This window comes from Phodopus roborovskii, unplaced genomic scaffold, assembly GCF_943737965.1.
Source record: "Phodopus roborovskii unplaced genomic scaffold, PHOROB, whole genome shotgun sequence".
In the NCBI taxonomy this organism is placed as follows: Eukaryota; Metazoa; Chordata; class Mammalia; order Rodentia; family Cricetidae; genus Phodopus; species Phodopus roborovskii.
This window is the reverse complement of record NW_026126413.1, coordinates 15983270-16010355: the sequence shown is the minus strand read 5'-3', so window position 1 is coordinate 16010355 and position 27086 is coordinate 15983270. Positions and strand designations below refer to the sequence as shown.

Genomic DNA, 27086 nt, shown 5'->3' with positions numbered 1-27086 from the left:
CCATCAGTGGTATCCTATAATTCATTTGTGCATTTGGGAGACATTGGAAATAACTACCTTGGCCCTGTGCTAAATGGTGGGAGCACAGACTCTGTCCCTTCCCCAGGGTGCCCCCTTGGGGAAGGAGCAGAGGTGTGAACGGGTATCCGTGTGAGATCTGAGGTGTGTTGTCCAGGAGGATGGCCCAGCTCTTTCTTCACAGCATTCTTTGGGCAGCTGCCACCATCTCACATCTTTGGGCCTCCTCTAGCCCATGTCCAATACAGACCCAAGCACGTTTTTATCTTAACATAGCAAAATTGTGAAAAGAAATACAAAAGGGCTTGTCCGGCCCATTTTTAAAATCAAATAATCAGAATTTGACTACAGCATATACATTGTGGTGACCAGCAAATCTCTTCAGCTGACAGTCTGCAAATCCTCCTCCTCCATAAGTCCCAGAGTACGGTCAAATGTGCAGAGCAGTTGTTGATTTAGGAACATAGCCTTTGCTGAGGAGTAAGCGCACGCAAGCTCAGCTTACCATTGCTTTGTTCTGAACTGTGATATCCCTGGCTTGGCGGTCTTGAGGTAGGCTTAGCCACTGTTGACTTTGGAAGAAAATGTGCCTGGGTTTTGGTGGTGTGAAAGACAAGGGGGCGTTACCAAGGAGATCACTCTGGAGAGATTGCTTTGCCTCATCCTGTGCTGTCTCCTCAGACTGATCATGTACAAAACTGGCCATCCATGTGAATGCGCTTGATCCCAAGGATGTATCCCTAACTCTGCCGTTTCCCTCCCAGATGATTTAAGCCAGAAACTGAAACCCTTGGGTGAGGCAGAACGGGAGTTTATTTTGAACTTGAAGAAGAAGGAATGTGAAGAGCGAGGTTTTGAATATGATGGAAAGATCAATGCGTGGGATCTCCATTACTACATGACACAGACAGAGGAGCTCAAGTACTCCGTGGACCAGGAGTTCCTCAAGGAGTACTTCCCCATCGAGGTGGTCACCGACGGCTTGCTGAGCATCTACCAGGAGTTGCTGGGACTTTCATTTGAGCAAGTGGCGGATGCTCATGTTTGGAATAAGAGCGTTTCACTTTACACTGTGAAGGATAAGGCTACTGGAGAAGTGCTGGGACAGTTCTACCTGGACCTTTATCCAAGGTACTGGGCAGGCTGTTAGAATCAAGCAGACTCCACCCTTGCATATTCCCTACATGTGATGCTTAGTACAGGAGTTAAAACGTATGCTTTGAGGCCAGATTGTCTGCGTTATACCTTACGAAACAGGTTATTCAGTCTTTCTGTGATGTTTCCTGAAAGATGTGGATTATTGTGAAGAGTAAATTGCATGATTACAGTCATACCATTTAGAAGAAGACTGCATAGCATATAGTTGAGTTCTTTAAAAAACAAAGTTGTGTGTACGTGTGTGTGTCTGTGTGTCTGTGTACATGTACCAGGCAGGATATCTAAACCACCTCCCCAGACCAGATAATAAGTTTTGAAAAAACATTAGCTACAACCACCATGGCCGCCTACTGTATTTACTTAATTTAAAATTTCCCCCAAAGTGTTTATTAGCCAGGTCCTCTCAAGTCTCACCGTCCTCCTCGGCCTTTCAGTGAGCAGCACTGTGAAACGGGAACGGCAGAGCCCTTGTGCTAATCTAAGGAGCCCACACACTTGACTAACACACCCTCCTCGAGATGTTTATTTCTCAGGGCCCTTAACAGGATTGTTTATGCACTAAGCATTATACATACATTCCAACCATTTAGTAACGAATAAAATTTTAAATAGTATTCTTTGAAGTGTACAACTATAAACTCCACATGTTTCATCAAACACAAAAGATTCAGATCTTTTTCTCCTTAGGCTGCTTTCTAAAACAAACCCAACTTTTTGCAATAACTAACCCATTTTACTAAATAGACCAAAGAGAATTATGGCGATCCTTCTTCAGCAAAGTGTGTAGGTGAGTAATCAGTCCACTGGCCCTGGATGGTCAGAAGGAAGCTGAATTGTGAGACATTTGTGGCATGGATGTCTTCAGCACCTAGGTTATCCCAAAGCTTTTAGAGAAAGCGTCAGGACAGCCAGCAGTGCTTGACACCAAAGCTAACAACATGAATTGATTCACAGAGGCCATAGGCCATAGTGGAAGGAGACAGCGACTGTTGCAAGCTGCCCTCTGACCTCCACACACATCTGAAGCATGCACATAGACCTACACATATATATACACATGCACATATACACAGGTGTCAGACACAGTTTTATTAGAATACCCAAGAGGGTAATCTCTTGGTCAGCAAGATAGATCAGTGGGTAAAAGTGCTTACATTTGGGCCTGAGAAGCTGAGTTTGATCCCAGGATCCCACAAGGTGGCAGGAGAGGACGAACTCCTGAGAGATGTCTGGTGTCCACCCAGGAGCTATAGCACATGCATGTGCACACAGACACATCACACACACACCACACACACACCACACACACACACACACACAAACACACATACATCACACACACACAAACACAGACACATCACACACCACACAACACACACACAGACACACACACACACAACACACATACATCACACACACACACAAACACAGACACATCACACACCACACACACACACACACACCACACATACATCACACACAACACAACACACAAACACAGACACATCACACAACACACACACAAACACCACACACATCACATACCTCACACACACAAACACACACACACAAAATAAGATTTGAAACAGGAAGTCTTTAAATACTACAATTTCTGGGTGCCTGTCTCCACACTCACTTCCCAAGGACAATGTCCTCCCTGCCTGTGTCTCTGCCATGTACTTGCTTCGTTTCATATTTAGAGATCTGGTCGTTGCTATCAGAAACTTTGTGGAGAACACAGAGTAATCATTTGTGAGAATAATGACCTAACTCATACTCATTTTCTGTCACAGCCTCTGCATACAGGTAAAATATAAATGAACTGATGTATTTGTCTGACTCAGGAACAGTAATCAGAGTGGAATCTTTAAAGACTTGTGTTTTTCTTTTTTAATCACATTTGATTTTTATTTATCAAATACTGAGATTCTCAAACAAACAAAATCTTATGATTTCAGTATAAAACTGCCAGATAAAGACTTGCAGCCATTATTACTCTATAAACACGGCATGAGGCAAAATCTCAGAATGAACGTAATTTTTAAATTAACCAAATTGAGTTTTGTTTGTTTGGTTGTTTTATTTTGTTTTGTTTGGGGGTTGTTTTAAGACAGGGTTTCTCTGTGTAGCTCTGGCTGTCCTGAAACTAGCTCTGTAGACATGGCTGGCCTCAAACTCAAAGAGATCCTCCTGCCTCTGCCTCCTGAGTTCTGGATTTAAAGGCATATGCCAACATGCCCAGCCTCAACTTCATTTTTAAAAAGGAAAGAACAAAGTCTGGAGAGAATACTGGCTGCTCTTGCAGAGGACCTGGGCTCAGCTCCTCCCACTTGGTGCTCACAGCCATCTATAACTCCAGTCCCAGGGATTCAACACCCTCTTGCTGTCCCATGGGAACTGCATGCTTGTAGTATGCAGACATACATTCTGGTAAACATTCATGAAATAAAAAATATATCTGAACAAGAAGAAAAGAATAGGGCCCAGAGAGATGCTCACTCCTCTGGAGGACTAGAGTTCAGTTCCCAGCACCCACATCAAGCAGCTCACGACCAGGCCTGGGTGACTCAACACCTGGTCTCTACAGGCACCTTCTTGAATGACATGCACATACCCATAAGTAACAAAAGTACATTTAAAATAAACATATGTAAAAAAGAGAAAGAAAGAAAATTAAAGCCTGACTGAGAAATTGAAAATTAGCAGAAAGTCTTTAATTTTAAGATAAAAACTTTTAAATTGTAAGATTTTTTAGGAGGGTACTTACCTATTGTTTCTGCAATGCATTGATACTCATTTTACACTCTTATCCTGTACTTACGGTGTAGTATACCAAAGAATACACAAGGTAACAGGACATGCATGCTCGTGTTCCTCTGTTTACCTGTTTATACATTTCCTGTTCACTCCACGAGGACTTCCCAGGACTACTGATGGGCTCGTTAAATACCCAGAGTGCTAGAATTACAGATGTGATCCTCTGTGTTCCCAAGAGTCTGTCGTATAGTTTTTAACTGCCAAATCTATCCTCTTGACTATACCTAACTAACGTTCAAACCTTTTGGCTCCTTAGCCTTGTTATTTTCTCATTTCAAATGCACTCATAGCTCTCATGTGTGAATGTGGATACCTTGTTGTTTTGCATGTGAGCAGGACAGTGAAGACTAAAGTTAATAATTTTATGCCTAAAATTGGCCTCATGTTTACTTTTGCTAGACTGTTCATACGGGGTGTTGGTTCACCTAGTAATCAGGTAGGTTGATCAACCTCACGTGCTGCAGACTCCCCCTTGTTTTAGATTGTGTTTTAGAATTGATTTGCCCACATTTTTCATGACTTTCTTCCACTACCGCTGTGTCTCTGAGCTCTTCTTCCAAGCTCTCTAAAACCAGGGGGCTGCCATGACTTGTCACTGGCTGTTTACTAGCCTGGTGAGGGGCTGGAAACTCCGTTGCTGCGATCCACCATCTGTCTCTCCTTTGTTGTTTTTGTTCATCATCTTTTCCTGAGACAGTGTTGCTAAATACCCCAGGCTGCACTCAGACTCGTGACCCTTCTGTCTTAGCCGCTGGATACTTGGGATCGAGTGTGTGCCACCACCACAGCTGGCCAGCATCAGCCTTAATCAGAGTAGCCTCTGTGTACCGTGTTTTAGGAGTGGGGCCTGGTCAGTGGGCCCGCCTCATCTACGCTTGTAAGTCCAAGCATGCGGTGTATCTCTGCCCTATGGAGGTTTTCTGTTCTGTGCCCCAAGAGCTTTGGGTTGGCACTGCTGTTCTAACAGCAGGGTCTCTTCCTGCCTGGGGCTGTTGAGGCCCATGGTCTGTAGGAGACAAATGAAAGAGCACCTAAGTGATGCTTCACCCCCTTCCCTGACTGATGACGTCCCCGGAGTGTGCGCCCATCCCCGCCCCTTTCTATGGAAGGTCCAATACTCCAAACGATGCTGCGTTTCTCTTACGTACAGCTGTGCTGTTCCATGTCCGGTCTACTCCAGCGCTGACCCTGTGTGTAGCGTCTGCCCTAACTTAAGGTGTGGGGGTTGGGGGTGCTTCCTCTCCACTGTCCTTGGAGGTCCCTGTGCTCGGCTGTGGGCTTGTTCTCTGCCCTTCCACGGCAGTTCTCTGGTAGGTTCAGAAAAGCTGGAATCTGTAGAACGTCCAGGATAGGGTCAAGACAGGAACAAGTCCCTGCCCAACTTTACACATCCAGATAATGGCCAAAACTACTTTTCTTTAACCGGCATCTGTTGACAGTGGGGGGGGGGGGTGGAATACAGGGGACCAAAAAAAAAAAAAAAAAAAAAACTGATACAGAAAACATATATAACAAAGATCAAGGTAAAACACAAACTTAGAAGGCCGGGTCACTGTTTAATTTTACTTTTTCCATAGGGTGAAGGGGCCTGTTTGTTAAAAGGTAAACTAAACATGTGACAGCATCTTCTGGTGTCAAGTGTGACGTAATGCCTGGAAGAGGCCGTGACGTGTTTTTGCTAAAGAAGAGTGTCCATTTATTTCACTGCTCTCTGTTTCTGTCTCCCAGGGAAGGAAAGTACAACCACGCAGCCTGCTTTGGCCTCCAGCCGGGCTGCCTTCTCCCCGATGGCAGCCGGATGATGTCTGTGGCCGCCCTGGTGGTCAACTTCTCACAGCCCGCAGCAGGCAGGCCCTCTCTCCTGCGACACGACGAGGTGCGGACTTTCTTCCATGAGTTCGGTCACGTCATGCATCAGGTCTGTGCACAGGTGAGCGCTTTCGTGGCAAACCCACCGGCCGCGTCCAGTTGTTCCTCATATTTTGGCTGCTGTCAGCCTTCTCCCTTTGCCGGAGTTTTTCCCAAGGTGAGCATATGGTAGCCCTGCAGACACGGCTTTCGTTATCAATCACACCAACACACTTCCTTTTCGCTTGAAGGTTAGTTCACTGAGGAAAGATCCTGTAGACTCTGCTTGTGGAGAGACAGTGCCTTCTAGCCACCTCGAACCCTTATTCCTTCTCTGCAACTGTTTGGGGATACCTCCCTTTTCAAGCCTCAGATTAAAATCACAAGTAATGCAGCCATGCAGAGCTGGGTGTGGTGGGATACTTTCCCAAGTAACCTCGCACTTGGGAAAGAGGCAGGAAGATCAGGAGCTCAAGACCAGCATTGTCTACATAACAAGTTCAAGGCCACCTTGGGCTACATGAGAACCTATTGCAAAATAAATAAATAAATAAATAAATAAATAAATAAATAAATGACTGTGTAGAGAATTTTGCCAGGACAAAAATATGTGCAGAAGATTGAAATGAAAAGTGATTGTTGCCTGTGTGTGGTGTACGTGTGTTTGTGTGTGTGCAGATGCATGTGTGTGGGGTGTGTGTTCATGTGTGTGGAGACCAGAGGTCAATGTGTAATGTTCTTCAGGAACTATCCACCTTATTTTTGGAAGACAAAGTCTCTCACTGAGACCTGGGCCTCACTGTTAGGTTAGGAAGGCAGATCTCTGTGAGTTTGAGGCCAGCCTGGTCTACAGAGTTAGTTCCAGGACAGGCTCCAAAGCTACAGAGAGAAACCCTGTCTCAAAAAAAAAAAAAAAACAAAAACAAAAACAAATAATAAAATAAACAGAGGGAAATACAACAGAAGTCTATCCAGGTGTGTAATGCCAGTTGCAGCCCAAAGAGAAACCTTTTAGGATAATCTCAAATTTATCAGATGATTGTAGAGTCTGTTCTCCCAACACTGGAGTTCCATGGGTGTTAGCCATTAATGAACTTTTATCAGTATCCTTCCTAGGCCTTTATGCTCTCTTGAATTATGATAGCTCTGCTTTCCATTTCCTAAGAGTACTTGTGAGACCAAAGTTCTAGGTATGTATCTGAGTACAGGTAAGCAAGGCTTTGCCTTTAGGATGGTTGGTCTTTTATTCATTCATTCACTTTAGTTTTGTATGTGTACGGATGTTTTGCCTGTATGTTTGTATGTGTGTATGTATGTATGTATCCCATGTGCATACAGTGCCCATGGAAACCAGAAGAGGCCATCAGATCCCCTGAGACTGCAGTTGTAGACAGTTGTGAGCTGCCATATGAGTGCTAGAAATCAAACCCGGGTCCTTTGGAAGAGCAGTCAGTGCTTTTCACTACCAAGCTACCTCTCCAGTCTTATTTATTTATTTTGAATACTTTGAAAAGTAATAGCGTTAGTCTTTTCTAAATATTTGAAGTGCATGCCACTCTGGAGAAACAGACTCTGGTTTTACTCCTCCAGAAAAATGTCCTTAGACTCACATTCTGAAAATTGTAAGGTAGATTCTAGAAGCTCACAGGAGCCCCCTGCACCCCACACACACCACAGGCTAAAGGATGATGAGCCACAAGGTTCCTAAAGCAACAGCTTACTGCTCTGTGTTGACGATCTGGCAACTTTACAAAGAGTAATTCAGTCTCTTAATCGCATTTATTAAAGTAACGATGGTCTTTCGGTGGGTTTCATTGTCCCTGATGCAGACTCTTGGGCACAGTCTTCATGCTTGTCCTGTGTTCTTCATACAGGTCCCCATAACTCTCTGTTTTTCATAGTGTTTAGCATCACTTTTGATCCTTTGAGGCATTGGAAAATACTTTCTTGGTATTCTGTGACATTTGAAAACTGATGCATGACGAAAATACATCTGTTTCATATTGCATCTGCAATTTGTTACCTATTCTATTTTTAATCTACGCTAGTATTTTATATTTGTGGGTATTTGACTGCATATATGTATGTCTACCGCTTGTGTGCCTGGTGCCAAAGGAGGCCAGAAGAGGGCGTTGGATCCCCTGGAACTGGAGTTACTGATGGTTGTGAGCCACCACGCTGGGACAGGCAATTGAGCCTGGGTCCTCTGGAAAGAAACCCGGTGCTCTTAACCAATGTCACAATGTCATCTCGCTGTGTCTACTGCTTTTTTCTGAAAGAGCTCCCCTCAGTTCTTAGCCCTTTGCTAACCATCCACAGACAGAATTATCCTTTTGGTGAGTAGTGTGTTGACACGTGCCCTTTGCTTGGTCATCTCTTCATGAGGTTACCTTTGAAAAATGTGTTTGTCTACTCTTATCATTTCAGATAAAATGCAGCATGTTCGGATATTGGAGTACTGAGACATTCGTGCTTAGAACCAGTGACCAGTACTTTTCACCTGTCATATACACTGGTCTATGTATTTGCTGCTTTTAAATTTAGAGACCTTTTGTACAGATCTCAAACCGAGGATGGTTGAATGAGAGTCATAATTTCTGTGTTCACGTCTCAATTTTCCATTCATGTGCAGTAGATTGGTTTTAAGATATGACAGCTCATTGTCTGGGCTCTGTGCTGTAACAGCCTGGAGACTGAATGACCAGTGGAGCTTGTCACGGTAATATTTAAATGTGTGTACAGGAACTTCCAGTTTCCAGGCATGTGGGTGCCCTGCTTCACTGTTAACTGTGTTGTCATTGGGGACTTGGGTTTCACTGTGTTTTCTTGTGTTTACACTGCCGGGTCAGTAATTTGGAAGATAGCAATCAGGAGAGGCATCGCCAGTATCTGTTCCGGGTTCGTGGTTTGTAGTCTCTGTAAGCCCTGGCCTTTTGAACTTCTGCAGAACTGGAGAGTAATGCTTCTCACGAGGGTTCTTTCATGCTGATGTCGCAGTAATGAGTTTTGAACTATAAAGAGATACTTACTTTAAGGGAACACCAGAATCACAATAAAACCTTCATTAAAAGTGAAAGGAATGTATAAAAGAGAGAGTCAGACAAATTTCAAATGATCTGACCTGAAATAGTCTGTAAACTAACAGCATTAGTCTTTTCTAATATTTGAGGTACATATCACTGTAGAGAAACAGACCTTGTCAGGGGAACCTGGTGTTATGACAGGACATTGGATTAAAATATATAGGGCCAGGTTCAATCCCATGTACCCCACCAAAAAAAGAAAAGACAAATATGTGATTTGGCCTTTTCAAACCCATTCATTTCTTCATTCATAAAATGGAGACAAGCCTGGCATAGTGGTTCATGCCTTTAATCCCAGTAGGCAGAGGCAAGCAGATCTCTGTGCATTCAAGGCCAGCCTTGTGTACATTGTGAGTTCCAGGACAGCCAACACTAACAGTGAGACCCTGTTTCTAAAAGCAAAGCAAAACAAAAAGAAAATGGAGACAATAGCAATTCTCTTAAGTATGCTACTGTCATGGTGGGGAAATTAAATATGTTAAAAAGCACATGGAAAAAACTAAGGGTCATATTATTAATAATTTATTTTTATTTCTTTTTCTTTTGGGAAAGGTTTTGAGACAGGGTTTCTCTGTGTAGCCCTGGCTGTCCTGGAACATGCTCTGTAGACCAGACTGGCCTCGAACTCATGGAGATCCATTTCCTCTGCCCCCTGGGTGCTGGGATTAAAGGTGTGCGCCACCACCGCCCAGCTAGTATTTTGTTTTTCAATAGAATATTTTTGTTTATTCTTTGATAGTTTTTAGTATTTTTATAACTTTATGTATAATTTAATGCTTTTAGAATCAAAACTGAAGAAATGGGAAGGGAAGCAAGAGGAAGTAGGCCAGGGGCCATGAAGAAGCGTCCTGTTGCATAGATTCGAGAACCCCGTGTTGCTGGCATTCAGAAGGCTAAGAAGGAAAGCGATGGGAAGCAACCGGAAACTTCAGAGCCGGGGCTTCTGCCTCATTCAGAGGCTCACGACTACTTCAGGGTTCGATTCCAGGAGCAAGAACAGCACAAGCTACTTATTTCCCTGGGGATGGTAGAGGAAACATAGTATTTTATTCCATAACTGACCCGAAGATACAATTATTGGGAGGAAGCCAAGGATATGTTTGGTCAGAACAACCCAGACTCAAGACAGGTGCTGATTGGGCAGGCTAAGAAGGAAAATGGAGCTGAGTGAGGTGCCCTGCAGCTATTTTCCCTGAACTCCGGAGGCTCAGGCAGAAAGATCACAAGTTCAAAGCCAGCATGGGTTACATAGTGAGTCTGTGACCAGCTTGGGCTATGTAGCAAGCCACTGCTGTCTTAGAAACACAAAAGAGAAGCAAAAGCCAAAGCTACCCAAGCCTTCTGAGTGCGTGCCAGCCCGCTCTGCCCACCTCACAGCGCTCTCACTTGGATGCTCAGAGCATTATTTTCCCCACTCTTCAAGTGAAGAGGCTCTTCATCTCAGCACACAAGTTGCCCAAAGGCAACCCAGCATGCTCCAGTTGCTCCAATGCCTGCTTAGCACTCGAGCTGTACACTAGAGGCAGGTGTGTGTCTGTGTGCGTGCGTGCGTGCGTGCGTGTGCACGTGTGGCTTGTGCACGTGTGTGTGTGTGTGTGTGTGTGTGGCCTCTGTGTGTGTGTGTGTGTGTGTGTGTGCGTCTGTGTGTGTCTATGTGTGTGTGTCCGTGTGTGTCCGTGTGTGTCTGTGTGTGTGGTGTGTGTGTGGCCTATGCATGTGTGTGTATCTGTGTGTGTGTCTGTGTGTGTGTGTGTGGCCTGTGCTCTGAGTTGATTCTCCCACATACAGACTATTCATGAACAAACGTCTTCCTAAGTTACCAGATGTCGTTCTGAAACAGTGCAAAGCCTGAATGTCTGGTCTCACATTTCCCTATGAACTTGTAGAGTTTGTGACTTAGGCATCAGACATGACTTCTTCCGGGATATCTTTTTATTGTTTTGATGTTTTGTTCTTTTAGTGTGTATACAAATGTATACATAAGCGTTTGCATAGAACAAATCCTAGTTATTATCATAAACCAAAATGTGAACATTTATAATACTTATTTGGAAATTCGCTTATTTCTTTTGTTTCCTACAATTTCTATATATGCTTTTTTAGCTTTTTGAAAAATTACATTTATGCCTGTCTTTATGACTATGGATGCCAGTGGGAACCAGAAGAGGGCGCCAAGTCCCTTGGAGCTAGAGTTATGTAAGGTGGCTGTGAGCCATTCAACATGGAACTAGGAACTGAATTTTGGTCTTCTGGAAAAACACTGAGTCCTCTTAGCCACTGAACCATCTTTCCAGCCCCGGTATTGTGTTTTAAAGTGTGTGTGTGTGTGTGTGTGTGTGTGTGTGTGTGTGTGTGTGTGTGTGTGTGTGTGTGTGTGTGTGTGTGTGTTTCTGTTTTTATTTGTTTTTAGAAGAATGCCCAGATGATTCCTTTAAAAGCAGAGTTACTGACTATCCCCCTTCTAGGTGTGACATACAAAGGCGAGTAGAATAGAATTCAAAATAAAAAGAGTATCTTGATCTTTTTTTTTTTTTTTTTTTCAAGACCTGGAACTCTCTTGTAGACCAGGATCCACCTGCCTCTGTCTTCCAAGTGCTGGGATCAAAGGTGTGCGCCACCAAGACCCAGCATGTATCTTGAGTTTTTAAGATTTAGTTCAAGGACATGAAAGGCAAGAATCCAAAAACTGAAAGCCTAATACTGTCAAGAGAAGTGAGACAAATAAAATGTTAAGTGTTCAAAGAATGTGGAGAGAGAAGCTTAGGCTGGAAGGTAGGTCAGGTGGAGCATGAAACTGTCTTTGAATTACCTGATTGGATTCTCCACACAGTGTGTCCTTGTACCTCAGTACAGACTTGGCCCCTGCGCCCTCTGGCCATGTGCTAGGTTGGGGTCATAGGATGGTGAGCAGACTCACTCACTGACCTCAGCTGTTGCGTTTAAGTGGAACGTTTACTCATTTTCATCTAAAAAGGAGCAGTTTAACTGAGTGCCTGCTTAAGCCACTGTAGGCAGTTTGAAGGCAAAACCATGAATTGAATTTGTGTTCTTTTCCTATATCCTTGGATGATGGTAGGATGCTGACCCATTGAAGGGCAGGAGAGCTGTGAGGATTAACAAAAGATGAACTGTGACTCATATCTTCTTGGTTTCTGTTACTTTGTCCAGTGATGGCTAGATATGTTGGAAGATAAAACTATGACCTCTTAGCCATCTAGTAACAGTAGAGTCTAATAGATAGTGGCCACTTGTTTGTTAATGCCTTGTTACATAAACTTCTTCATTCGCTGTAGACAAGGTGTAGATCAGAAAGATGGGGATACGTACTACATGACATTAAATCCATAGTGGATCACTTGGGTCAGCCAAAGTCACTTCACCTGAGGCCTGCCATCTTCCCTAGCCACACTGCACTTAGCTGATGCCTTCTTTTTGGCTTGGAATTTGTTACCATAAAAATGATCTGAGTTGAAACCAATAAAAGGAGCTGGTCTCTTAGACAATAATAACGCATAATACTTTGGCCTTTAAATGTTGCAAAAGTTTACATGGCAAATTTAGTTAACTTTATGTCATTTTATTGTAGTGTATAAATGTAAAAGTTAATCTCACCAAGCAGTGGTGGTTCATGCCCTTATTCCCAGCACTCAGGAGGCAGGACCAGGTGGATCTACAGAGTGAGATCCAGGACAGCCAAGGTACACAAGACCTGTCTCAGAAAATAAGGTAATCTCTTTGTCAGCAAGACATAGGCTTTAATCTGAAATGGAATATGTTTTAGAGATCCTGTTATCCATTTGGAAGATAGTAAAACAAAAACTCACATTTAGGGCTGAAGAGATGGTTCACTGATTTAAAAAAAAAAAAAATAAATGTTGCTCCTGCAGAGGACCCAGGTTCAGTTCTCTGCACCCATGTGGAAGCTCACAACTGTCTGTAGCTCCAATCCCAGGAGCTGCAACTCCCCTTTCTAGCCTCCATGCATTTATGTGCATTCAGGCAAAACACCCACACATATAAAACAAATCATTTTCTGAAAAGAGAAGAGAAAAGGATGGCAAATCTCTCATTTATGTAACTTCATTCCTCTCAAAAATCTCTATCCAAATAGAAATTTAAGCTACCCTTGTGGTTTAGGCTCTCCTGGTCAAAACATTTTCTGCAGCAAGCGTGTTCCAACTTTTCCATTGGATTGTTTTTTGGGGTGACATAACACTTAGTTTTATCTGGGAGATAGATGAGCATTGCTAGGTTTATGTTCTTATTTTCAGCATCCCCAAATTGGTCACACTGAGGACCGTATGGGGAATGGTAATCGGGTCTTTTTGTTGGGACCGTCGGCTCCCCACTAATGACATGGAGACTTAATAATTATGAAAGCTTGGCTGATAGCTTAGGCTTGGTTCTAACTAGCTCTTTTAACGTAAATTAACCCATTTCTATTCATCTGTGTGCTGTCATGCAGCCCATGGCTTTTGCCTCTCGTCCTGTGTGTCTTGCTTCCTCTACATCATGCTGGCAACTCCACCCTTTTTCTTCCCAATGTCCTCTCTGCCCTAAAAACCCTGCCTTGCCATTGGCCGTTCATCTTTTTGTTCCACTAGCCAGGTGACACATCTTCACAGTGTACAAAAAGATTATTTCATGACAGAACTGATTCAGAACTCCATAGTACAGTCCTGAGGAGTGGTGGAGGTGAGTGCTGCACACAAGGCCCCAACACTATGCAGAGCCAAAGTTTCCGGTTCCCTCTGGGTGCCGACTGTGGGGTCCTTTGACTTGGAAGTTTAGTTGTTTCTTGGAAATTGAGCTTTTTAATTTTGTCAGCTTTTTTTTTGTCCTTGTGTGGAAAAATATTCAAATGATGTTGCCCAAAGCACTCACAGAGACACAGCATGGTGACTTCTGGGAAACTGGTAAGCAGGCAAGCTATTTTTAGCTTTTACTCCTTCCTTGCAAACATATCCTTTTGTTCTTCAGGGAGCATTGTTTATCTGTTCATTCACTGGCAATGTTCTGCCCGCTACAGTAGCCTTGGGTAGAATAAGCCCTCTCTTGTCCACTCTGGTGACATAACTGTGTTGACTCTTATTGGTCCAGTTTTAGCTCTAACTCATGAATTACTCATCTGTTCATGTGTTTTCCTGGATATTGAGCAGACCTCTATATATGTGTATGTGTCTGTCTGTCTGTCTGTCTGTGTATGTGTGTCTGACTATAGATCTTTTCCCGAAGCTATGCACCTGCAAATACTGACTTAGAAATCTTCATATAAGCAAGATTTACAAAGCTTCTAATTTTGTCCTGTGTGGTGGTAGCTGATGGCATGATTTTCCATTGTTAGTATCTACTTAAATGCTAGAACCATGAAGTTAGCATCTCTGATTCAGGAGAGACAGTTGCCAAGCTTTTTCTTGTGTATCTCAGCCTCCTGTTCAGTCTTTGAGAGATCTTCCAGTCTTAGGAGGAACTCCTTTCTACCATATTCAAATAGCACTTTAATTCTTCACATAAAGGAGGAGTTTGGTAAAGGACCTTTATTTTATTTTCTTAAGATCCCCCTTTAAAAAGTTTAGTCATTTTTGAAGTATCATAATGTAACCCTTTTCTCTTTTTCTGTACAATAAAGATGCACTAAGATTTTAAATTATGGTGGGGGGGCCATCTGGTTCTAAGTCCTACTTCTGCTATTTTATCTGTCTATGCTTCAGTTTCTTATTTCACCAATAGAAATAATGGAACTTGCATCATACAATAATGGGGGGACATGTTGGGTAGAGATATGTGTGCATGTCCATGTGTGTGCTGATGTACATTTGTACACGTGGGTGTAGACGCCAGAGGTCAACCTCTGGTACTGTTCCTTAGTAGTTGTCCATCTTTTTTGAGACAGTTTCTCATTGCTACCTGAGACTCTCCAAGTAGGTTAGGCTAGCTGGCTAGCAAGACTCCTCTTTTTCCACCTCCCAAGTGCTGGGGTCACAAGTGTGAAGTGTGTGTGCCACCACACCTGCCGTTTTATCGATGCTGTCCATGCTGGTGGTCAAATTTAGGTTCTCATGTTTATGCAGCAGAAATTTTACCAACTGAGCTATCTCCTGAGCTTCTTGATTTAAATCATACTGTTCATGTAAGAGCCAGACATAATGCCTGGCTCAGGAAAGCCTCTGGGTACTGGTTGTTATAATACTTCTTTACATTGTTTCACCCATAATGTGGATGTAATCTTAAAATGTTACATTTCACCAGGCTTTGGTGGTCCACATCCTTAATCCCAGCACTCAGGAGGCAGAGGCAGGCGGATCTCTGGGAGTTCGATATCAGCCTGCTCTACAAGAGCCACAGAGAAACCCTATCTCAAAAAACAAAAAAAAAAAAAAAAAAAAATGACATTTCAGAATTCTGTTTCTAGGGATCTTTGCTTCTTTCCTTGTACAAATTTGGGGGGAGAGGATGTCCTCAACAGAAGTACCCTAATTCCGGTGCCTACTGTGTTTCCCTTGGATCTCCTGTCTTGCAGCTCTCCCTATCTGGAATCAGCACAGTTATGATGTGAAGTCAAGCAAAGCATATTTTTGCATAGAGAGGAAGGCAGAATGTGCCGTCATTTAGACATCTGTGCCTGTGCCCTGGGCCAAAAGCAGAATGTTTAGACTGCTGACTCGGCACCCCATCTGCTGCCTTCTCCGTGGCTAAGTCCTCTGCCTGTCCCCTCCATGTAGAGCCGCTGGGGGGGGGGTGATGAAACCTAGGAGAGTACCAAGGTGTGAGGACTGAGGCACAGGGAGACAGGAGGACCCCACCCAAACGCGACCGTGGGGTCAGCTCTAAGTCTTCTCTGTTGCTAACAGTTTGTTCTGTGTATGGTGTGATGATTAAAAAACATGAGCCTGGGGGGTTGGGGAGTGAAAGAAAAGCCACTAGCCTGTTACGAGGGATTGCTGTCTTTCCCTTGGGAGCTTTTACATCTGACTCAAGGATTTTTGAAACTCGGGATTTAGAACTCTTAGTGCAGGCCCCCTGAACGTCCTTTCTTCCCAGCAAAGAGGTTCTGAACTGTCAGTGTACTGACTGCTTGTGTTTCCTCCCTTTCTGCTCCCATTGACTCACGCACTTACAGGCATCCTTTCCAGGCCACTGGCTTCCTTTCTCTGCTTGATCTGAAAGGCCCAGCTCAGGCTTCCCACAGCACGGCTGTCTTAGGATGGCTGACACTTGCACATGCGCTCACAGGAGCGTGCGCTCACTCACACGCGCACACCCTCCGTCTATCCGTCTACAATGCTGTGACTTAACTCTAACTGATTTAAACTTGAGGAGTTGAGCAACGGTGGTGAAGGCCCAGAAAGGCATGTATTGAGTAAACAAGGGTAACCAACTGTGAGGAGGGAGGTGTTGGGAGAAACTTTATCTTAGGGGACTCGTTCCCCTTCTCCGCCAACCCCCAGCTGGAGTCAGCCTCACAGCCTCACATTCGGTAGACAACCCTCTGCTGCTGAGCTACGTACAACTCCAGCGCTTTGTTCTGATTCTGCCTTAAGTTTTGCTGGGTCTCAGTTATAACTCATTGCACGTCTAGTTTTACTCAGTGCTTTCAAAAACCTTTTATGTTTGCTTTCTAGACTGACTTTGCACGATTTAGTGGAACAAATGTGGAAACTGACTTTGTAGAGGTGCCGTCACAAATGCTTGAAAATTGGGTGTGGGACGTCGAGTCACTTCGGAAACTGTCAAGGCATTATAAGGATGGAAGTGTCATCACAGATGACCTGCTTGAGAAGCTGGTTGCTTCTAGACTGGTCAACACAGGTATGGAGACCCTGTGCAGAAGGAAAGCACGCTTTGGGATAGGAGTCCTTTGATGCACAACTCCTGGCCGCTCCTGCGTCAGGCTTCCTTTAGTAACATCCCCAGGAGTGCTGGAGTGTGGAGGGAGGGACACTGGAGTGTGCTGGGATGGAGACTGACGCCTGGGACTGTGTCCAAGGGAAAAGTCTCCTCCAGTCTTACGTGGTCGGGATGCCTTTTCACCTTGCTGCCCTTTTGTGATGAGTACGACGGCAATCAGTTTCCAAATCTCTGACCTGTGGTGTTAGAACACATCATTCTGTCCCCAACACATCACTCAAACACTCTCAACCTTATTAGGTCTCCTGACGCTTCGCCAAATTGTCTTGAGCAAAGTTGATCAGTCCCTCCATACCAATGCGTCTCTGGATGCTTCAAGTGAATATGCTAAATACTGCACAGAAATTCTCGGAGTTGCGGCTACGCCAGGTATGAAGCATCAGCACCTGAGTTCGTTTTTCCTGTGAAACCTCCCAGGCGGGTGGAGTTCCTCAAGCCTCATCTCATTCCTTTCTGCTCTCTGTAATGAGACCATGGCTTTCAGATAAGCACACTCTGCCTTAGGAGTTGTCCTGGCCAAATGTGCTTGGAGGGGAGGTGGCTCCAGAGTCACCACATTTCAGTGTAATCAGGCGTGAGCAATTGGCCTCCGCCCCAGAGCACAGCCATTCCCGTTTGGCAGCACCTGCCCATCTCCTCCCTCCCTGCGTGCACCAAGACTTCCCTGTGATTTTCGGTAAGACATGGGCACAAGGCATTTCAGAGAAAAGCAGGAACCCCTTCCCTTCTGATTCTGATGCCTGTTCAAGCTTTTGACTGGCAGCTTCTAACCCGATGTTTACGGTGTTTGTTAGAATATGAGTCTGAACTTGCATGTGTACTTTTTAAGCCACCTCATATGTATGCATTTGGATAGGGATTGCAAAGTGAACCTTTTCACCAAGGAAATTGTTGCTAAAATGAATCAGACACGGTTATGGAGGATAATAAGATAAGAGGGGCCCCTGACTCATCCAAGCCTCACTTCCTGATCTGCTGCTTGTAAACCAAGGAGCAACGTTGTATCTCATTGACAAAACTCTACTGAGGGCAGCCCTGTGTAGACTCACTTGGTATATCGTTTTTTCGACGCACTTTTCATTTTCAGTAATTATCAACCTACTCAAATACCATTCTATTTAGAGGCATCTTAGATATTAAGAAGTATGTCAGGGGCCTGGGTTTGTAGCTCAGCATTAGTGGGCTTGTCTAGCCTGTGCTAGGCTGGGCTTGATTCCAAGATCCTGGTTTGCAGGGGGAGGGAGGAGAGGGTGGCTTGAGCCAGTAAGTAAGGTTATCCATAGAGTATTTTAAAGGCACACTGGCATCTAAGGTCTGGCTTTCCCCTTTGAGCTAGGGTGTGTACAAAACTTCAGAAACTGTTGTTAGGCATTCCAGAGCTGGGCCTGAACTGATAGGAGAAGGGTTTGTAAACATCTTGGCCACAGGAACACACCAACTAGTGAGATGCTATCATTCACTCTCTGCTCGCAGCTGGGTTCCCCAAAGGCAAGCTACTAGCTCATAACCTGATTAATTAGCATTTGCCATCATACTGATAGAAATGTATCTTTTTTTAAGGCACAAATATGCCAGCTACTTTTGGACATTTGGCAGGAGGCTATGATGGCCAATATTATGGATATCTTTGGAGTGAAGTCTTTTCCATGGACATGTTTCACAGCTGTTTTAAAAGAGAAGGGATCATGAATCCAGAGGTAATCGTATGGCTTTCTTACCCCCTTGTGATAACAGTGGAGTTGCCCTCTCTCCCCTTGCTCCACGTGCAAAATACTTAAGAGTAGCTAGAGTTTTAAGTAGAAGACATGGCAGCAGCGTTTAACTTCTCAACTCATCACACATCATTAAGTTTCAGTGTACAAGTGATTAACTCTTAATTCTATAGGTTTAAAAAAACCTACTGCGCTTTCTTGCTTATTAACATTCCAGTATATTGCATAATTAAAAATTCAAAGCCTTGTTTATACACTTGAGAGTTATATCTACTAGTTTTGACATGTGCCATGCTGTGTTTCTGTTTTATAAGAGGTTGAGAAAGAAAGGTAAACTTGTCGGTGATGTAAATAGTCTCTGTGCTCTGACGCTCTTTACAGGGTTCTTTGTACATTTTCTGTGGGAGGCTCCCTTTTTCTGTGGCCAGCGTACTCCACCTACTCCAGAGTTTGTAACCTAAGTGCCTTTGGGGTAATTTAAGCTGCTTCATTAATCTGAGCCATTCCTTCCCATGCACAGTGAGGTGGCTGCCAGCCACGCCTTCCCGTTGCAGATCCCAGTCTCCCTGCTGGTCGGCAACTCCGCTGTCAATCATGTCTAAGGCTGGTGTATTTCCAGAGTGTTTCCAAGTTCTGTTTGGTTCAGAAATTAGAACAAAATACCCAAGTCAAAGTCTCAATGCTTATTTCAGTCAGCTAACTTGTTCTTTGGGCTTTTGTTTCTAGCCTAAGTTTCTAGCCCTTCTGCATGCACATTGAAATATATCGTATATTTTAGGCCCTCATTTCCTTCTTGTTTCTCCCTCCAGAAAACACCTCAAGGATAGCCATACTATTTATTATTCATTCCAAGCACTTTTTTCTCCCATCCTACCTCACCCAGCTGGTCTTTTTAAATGTCCTTCTATGACCGTACCCACCCAGTCACAAAGGTCTGATACTGACTCTCGTTAACAGTCTAACTTCTGCCTGACTTTCAGCCTGCATGCTGCCCTTACTTCCCTCCTCTCAAGCTGAGATGGTGCCCTCTCCAGGGTCTCCTTGAGAAGATAGTGTGAGTCCATTTACTTGCCCTACTGTTGAGTCCTGCTGGCTAACCCGAACTGGTCATTCAGTGTTACTCTGTGGTCCTCTATTGATTTCTTCCAGCCCCCTCATCCCCCACCCCCAGCCGCTCTGCAAATCCGCCCCTTCCTCTCTTCCCTGTTACCCCTATCCCCAGTCTCACTGTGTGAGGCAAGAAGGCATCAAACTCATGAACCTCTTGCCTCATCTTCTGTGGCTTTGAGGAATCCAGGCTTGTATCTCTGTACCCAATCCAAGCTTCCCCTCTGTTAAGAAAATTGAAAGAGGAATATGGCTCAGAAGTAAAGGGGTATTCTCTCAGCTCTGCCCGCCATCGTCCCTTTATTCTTTCTGTGCCTTCCACTTTAAATTTATGTCTTGTTTAAGCCAAGAGTGGTGGCACACGCCCGTAATCCCAGCACTGCAGAGGTAGAGGCAGGAGGGTCAGGAGTTCAAGGTCGTCTTTGGCTACTTAATGAGTTCAAGAACAGCCTGAGCCTCAAGAGACCTTGTTTTAAAAACAAAGTATGGCTTGTTTGTTTGTTTTAATCTGTGCCTCTCAAAAATCATACTGTTCTTTAGGATCCAACTTAAGAAGCCACTCATGGGGCTGGAGAGGCGTCTCAGTGGTTAAGAGCATGTGTTGCTCTTGTAGAGGACCCAGGTTTGTTCGCAGCGCCCACTTAAGGGCTCACAACTATCTGTAACTACAGTTCCAGGGACTCCAATGCCTTCTTCTGAGCTCTGCAAGCATCAGGTATGCATGGGATGCACACATCCATGCAAACGGGCAGAACACTCACATAAATAATCTGAAAATACTTTCTAAAACATTTGAACCCTTCCAACCAAAGTGACCTCCTGTCCACCTTCCTGACAAAATGGTGAACTTGGGCATATGGGAAAGGCTTATGCCTGGATTGTATGAAATAACTATTACATAAAATGAAAATATTCTTTGTAAAAGATCTTACACAATATTCTTAGAATATGGTTAGAACAAAAGCACACCAAAATGCTGGTGATGCTGGGTTGGGTGGTAGGGTTATAGAAGGTCTTACCATTTCTCTGTCCTTTGCATGGAAGTCTTCTTTCCTTTACATAGTTCACGAACTGAGGATACAGTAGGTTGTTGGGGGTATTTGGGGAAATTTGTTTAGTGTTTCTGAGACAGTTTTGCTGTGTAACCCCAGCCTCAAACAAATAGCAATTCTCCTGCCTCAGCTTCAGGAGGGCTGGGGTTACAAATGTGCACCACAAGCCCAGAAGAAACACTGTTTCAAGGAGAGGGAAGGTAGGTAGTCTGGGAAAGGTCCAAGAGTGTCTCCTTCCTGGCTGCTGTTGCTTGGACGGCTTCCAGGAGCAAGCGTACACTCCCTGAGTTGAGCCCGTCTGTACTTCCTCTCCTCTGGCTGCAGCTCAACCCCTCCACTCTTCTGGCCGTCAGAGCAGCAGTCACATTCGAGACCCCAGTGGGTCTCAGGCTGCTTGCACGTCCTGCAGAAGCAGGCCTGCCATCATGGCTCCCTGTGCTTCTCAGTCTAAGCTCTGTAGTTTGGCAGGCAGCCAGGCTGCTCTTCATTAGGTGAGGACAGGAGTGAACTTGGAGAAAAACGATCCCAGCAAGGCTGAGCTGTCTCCTTGGATGATAGGGAAACAGTCCAGCTGCGTTTCTGGACCCTGGCCGTACTGGGTGGGAGTCTACTTCTTGTGAAAGGAGGCTGCTTGAGTTTTCCCTTCTCCCTTCTTTTCCCTTTCCTGTCGCATGCTGTAAAGAACCTTCATTCATCACTGCCCTGCCATCACAAACCTGGCTCTGCAGAAGCCAAGAAGAGGCCCACACCCACCTTCCCACTCTTTCCTGCATATGCAGCTTCTAGAACCAACTTTTCAACAGCCACTTGATTCCCCCTGCAGTGAATGCTGTTTGTTCTTGTAGGGTTGCTTTGCTTTGTTTTGTTTTGCAAATATTTACCCTAGCACCTGACTTACAGAATACAAATATGTATCAAAAATTAAACATCCTTGGCACAACAGTCCCGTCCTGTGAAGAAGCTCCCATGTCCTCACAACTGTACAAAGATAAACAGAAAACGAAGTTCTGTTCTTCGGCTTGGCTAGCCAGGCCCTGCTTGCTCTGTGTGTGATCTCAGCCTCGCCATGGCTAACCCTGCAGAAGGCCTTCGCTGGCCTGTGTGGCCTTTGGTTTCTCACACAGAGGCTGGATACGTAAACAGAGGAACAATAGGAATTTTTGTCGTATAAAGCAATGCTCCACTTGGTCTGAAGTCATGGGAATCATCCATCACAGGCTGACATGTAAACTGTTGGCTCAGAGCTTCACACACACACACACACACACACACACACACACACACACACACACACACACCAGTGTGTTTGGAGCATTTTGAGAAGTTAGCACGGTGGGGCTGGGATCAGGACCACATCGGTCATTATTCCACAGAAGCACATCTCCAGGCTTTCTCTGGAACATCTGCTGTCCTACAAAGCTCAGGCTGTGCCCTGAGCACCACGTCATCATACCCTAGGGAGCAAAACTGCAGAGGGCACGCCGCACGCTGGGAAAACAAACAGAGGAGGGTCAGACGTCAGCCTGAAGCCTTCTGAACTGAACTGCAGCCGTGAATAGTTTATGGTACAGTGTCTTCCTTCTGCTCTGGGACCTCTCTGCCAGTTAGAATTGGCCACTTTCCTGTTTCAGCCTCCAACCCTATACCATGTTTTCTCGGTAGTTCTTCACATTAGTCTTTCTAATAAGTAAATACCACATTTTAGCTACTTAATTAATTAGCTTATTAAGTTGTCCCCAAACTCAGGCTTGGGGGGTGGTTTAGTTGGTTAAAAAAAAAAAAAGAAAGAAAAAACCAACAACCTTTGCCTTGCAAGCACGGGGGGGGGGGGGTGAGTTGACATCTCCAGCACCTGTATACAAGCCCGGCATGGCAACACACACCTGTAACCTACCTCTAAGACAAAGGCAGATGGGCTCCCAGAATTCACTGGCCAGCCAGTCTAGCTACAACCATAGGCTCCAAGGTTAGTGAGAAACCTGCTTCAAGTACTAAGAAAGGTAGAGAGGGCCAATGAAGACGCCAACGTTGACCTCTAACTTACACACACGCATGCACATGCCACGCTCACACACATAGGCCGTCACCTTCATGCTTTCATATGCTCATACATACAAACAGAAGTAAATAACATGCACACACATGCAAACCCTCACACTTCCCCTCATCCATGTGCACACAGAGAGGACAACACACACGCCTAAAGGCTGTTCTAGTAGAACATGGAGAAGACGCTGTCTCACCAGATGTAACTTCTCCAGCTCTGACAGCTGTGTTAGTAACTATGGGGGGAGCTGCTTGGGTCAAGGCCCCTCTGTCAGCTCTGGTTCTCATCCAGGGTGTCTTAAGGTTCACTAAATGTAATTTCAAAACCCAGCCCCTAATCACAGGGTTGAAAAAATAGGAGCATTTTAACTAGGGCCATTTTTTTTTATAAGGCAACTTCATTGTGGGAAGATTTCCTAAGAGGTAATAGACATTGTGGACTCAAAGGCTATTTATATATTGTTAGGCCTGAATTGTCTCTCTGTCGTTAAGAGAGAATTCTGAGCTTTGTTTCTTGAATTACTGAAGGAGAAACACAAGCAGGTGTTACTTCAGAAAGAACACTGAAAAAACAGGACTGTTCGATTAACTATTAGCTTTCAGCCTTTGTTGTCCTAGGAAGACCTCACATGCTGTAACATACATGGAAGCAGGAACACTCCTTTATGAATTGGAAAGGGATTGCCATCAGAGAATTTAATGACTAAGAATGCCGGGACTCTTAAAGCAGGATCTTGGGCTCAATCCTGCTGTAACTCCCTCACTAACAAATCCAGTCCATCTGCCCCCCTGTGCAACCACAGACTCTTGTTAAATCCAAGCCTTTCACAGCTGTGGGGGTCGCCTGCTAGAAGAGAGAAAGGAAAGAAATGGGATTGCTATTTCCCCCCTGAGACAGAGTCTGACTGTGTGCATCCTAGGACAGCTTTGAATGTGTGACCCTTAGCCTAAGCTAGGGTTGGAGACAGCCGTGTGCCGATGCCACACTCCCCGGATTTCTTCTCGAATATTTGTAAGTATAGACTCCCAAGTCTTAAACCCCAGCCAGTTCAGGTACTGGTTCTTTTGTGCGTGGGAGAAGGGGCTAAGGACTGAACCCGGGACCTCTTATGTGCTAGGTAAGCACTCTGCCACTGGGCTATGGGACTACAACCCCAAACTGGTTTGTATTAAGTTGCCCATGCTAACCTTGAAACTCAATTTTGTAGCCCAGGAAGGCCTTAAAATCGTGGCCTCCCTGCGTCAGCCTCCCAAAGAACTGGGGTTGCACACCTACACCACTGGGTCTAGCTGTCTTTTGTCCTTTTTTTTTTTTTTTTTTTTTTTTTTTTAATGACCTTTGTGCTTTACCTTGTATTTTGTGTTGAGACAACTCTCCCTGTGTAGCCCAGACTAGCCTCAAACTCTCCATCTCCATACCTCAACCTCCCAAGAACTGGGATTACAGGTGTGGACCACCACGCCCAGTGCCTAATTACATATTTCTTATCTAGGTCAGAGGGCGCTCTTGTAAAAGAGATTACTTTATTCGCCTGTGCGTCCCTTTGCCCTAAAGTTGTGTGTATCTTGGACCTTACTCTTGGTTCCCTCCACTCATCCGCCTTCCTCTCCAGCCCCTCTCTGTCTTCACTGACTGGAGGCTGCTGGGAGGTCTCAGAAGACCTCAGAGTGGATGGCTCTGCTTGCCTTTCTTCTTTCCATCTTCCTGGCTCCCAGCGCCAGCCTTCCTCTCTCCCACCTTGCCACCTTGTCACAGGCATTATAGCTTTGCCACATGCGTGCGTGCGCGCGCGCGCACACACACACACACACACACACACACACACACACATCACCACCTCACCCTTGGAGAAAACAAAGGGTGTGCCCCATGGAGGGCCCTGTGGGCTGTGCAGTGTCTCAAAGTCCACTTTGCAGACAGGTGGGGAGTATGCCAGGTGCCCAGCTGCCCTCACCTGTCCTGGGCAGGGCACTCACTCTGCTCCACATTGGAAGGCCACAAGCCTGCCTCTGCTCTCGGAAGGCTGGGTTGAAGGGCCATGAGAGGGCTGCCGTGTGTGCTGCCTCCAGGATCCAAAGCCAGAAGGAGCCTGTCCTCTCCCCTTCCCATGTTCCCGTTACTGACAGGTGACGAGCATCCTGCATAGGATAATTACATTTGCCATTAAAATATTGCCTCCAAAAATAAGGGCCTTCTCTCTCCTGCTATTATTTTCTCCCTCACCGAGAGTGAAGGTGAAGTTTCTTGGGCTTTCTTGTGCTTGATTAGAAGGCAGAAGTAATTTTAAGGAAATGTCAAAGTGAGAATGTAGTTATTTCCATGAACATAAATAAGTGAGTGCCCTTGGAGGATGGAGGGACATGGATAAGAGTTATCAAATCTCACTGTGTGTCTAATAGCTTGAAAAATATAAGGGCAGCGTATTCCCATTTTACAGATAAGGAAACCAAGGCCAAAAATTATGAAGCTAATGTATCAAGCCTGGGTTCAGGCCTGGACCTGACTCCAGAGCTCCTAACCTTGCCTCCGAAATCCTCAGGGTTAGAAAAGGCTCGCAAAGTGCCTTAAGATCCCTGCTGCTCTTCCAAGGTACTAAACCTCAGTGGCAACTGATTGATTTCCCTTCAGGGGAGAGCAGTTAGGATCTGAGTGTGTGCAGTCTCCCAGATGCCACTGGCTTCAAATGTCAGAGTTTCCCTTCCTGCCTCCCTGACAGTTCGGATTCCTTTACTGTGTAAACACCACTGATTGGCCGAGGGCCCACATCCCTCCCACCTGTGGCGGACTTCACCCAACCCTGCTTCTCACAAAGATTCCCTAACTGCCCAGTTTGTCGCTTTGGTTTGGGTTTTGAATTTTGGTGTTTTGTTTTGTTTTTCTTAACAAAAGCTAGGTCCTGTGACCAAAATGGTTCTTAAACTCTTGTCAGAGCTTCATCGTAAGGGAAATGGAACTCTTAAAAGACCATTGCTTGATAATTGAGGAAATTGAATCAGCTTGTTTGGAGGCATAAGCCGAGGAAGACTGCCTTGTGCTGAACTGAGTGCTGACACTGAACAGTGCTCTGCTCTGGCTCGGCTCTGCAGGCCGCAGGGCCGCCCCATCTCTCCACAGCTTTGTGGAAGCCTCCAGTGCTTCCTCTGCCTTCCCACTGAGCTTCCCCACCAAATTCACAGCAGTTGGTGGAGCACTTTGTCAGATGATGCATCTTGGGCTGTATCTTTAATGGTTTGTTCTTTCTCTGTAATATTCGAAGTACAAATGCCTTTGTTTGTTTTATTGTTTTTGTTATTGTTGTTTTTAAGGCAGTCTTGAGTCTTTACACACACACACACACACACACACACACACACACACACAGAGCCTTGGCTGACCTAAAACTTGCTGTGTAGATCAGGCTGGCTTCAAACTCAGATTATCTGCCTGATTGTACTGGGATCAAAGGAATATTTAAAAAAAAAATATGCAGCACTTGAACATGGAATGTTTGTGAGAAAATACTAATTATTGACAGGTGTGAGAGACACACCTGTAATCTCAGTTCTTGGCAGGCTGAGGAAGGAGCTTAAGAATTGGAGACCAAGTTGTACTATGTAGTTCCTATCTCAGAAATACTAACAGTAATAATAAGGGCAGTTGGAGATGTAGCTCAGGTGGGTGAATGCTTGCCCTGCATTCAGAGACCTGGGAACATGATCCCAAGAACTGCATAAGCCAGGCACAGTGGTGATGCTTGCCATCTCAAGGCTTGTTTTCACCAAGGTTGGGTGATAGATACCTGAGGGTTTATTGAACTGTTCTATTAGTACATATTTTGTTTTCCTTAATACAGGGTTTTTAATATTTTCCTAATTCTATAAACTAACTTCCATTGTCTGTGGCGGTGCCACACTGCTGTTCCCAAAGAGCATGGGCTCTGTTCTCCACACAGCCATTTAACACTGGTCAGACGCAAACACACTGAGCAGTGAGGGAGGGGAGTGTGTGTGTGGACTGAGGGGGCGCTAGAATGATGAAGTCTATGACAAGAGCAGCCAGGCGTAGTTTAGAGTGTTGATTACTGGTAGAATGGTGTAGACCATGTAAGGAAAAAAAAATTTAGTTGTTAATGTTTTGTCCTCTGCCTCAAATGACACCAACTAAACTCAGCTCCAAGTCCTCATTGGCACAGTGTGACCACGAAGTTCAATAGCTGTGGGTGGCAAGTGGACTCTGTTTCTTGTTCGTTTGTTTGAGACAGGGTTTCTCTGTGTAGCCGTAACTATCCTGGATCTCACTCCGTAGATCAAACTGGCCTTGAACTCACAGAGATCCGCCTGCCTCTGCCTTCTGAGTG

General features: G+C 44.9%; 1 protein-coding gene across 1 annotated transcript in view; it reads left to right on the top strand.

Moving 5' to 3' along the window:
- The window catches only part of Nln (neurolysin), an 83058-nt gene that overhangs the window by 53373 nt on the left and 2599 nt on the right, over positions 1-27086 (top strand). The window contains exons 8-12 of the mRNA XM_051182874.1: positions 783-1149; positions 5722-5923; positions 16547-16733; positions 17073-17201; positions 18393-18529. Coding sequence (XP_051038831.1) covers positions 783-1149; positions 5722-5923; positions 16547-16733; positions 17073-17201; positions 18393-18529 — 1022 coding nt within the window. The remainder of the gene's footprint in view (positions 1-782; positions 1150-5721; positions 5924-16546; positions 16734-17072; positions 17202-18392; positions 18530-27086) is intronic.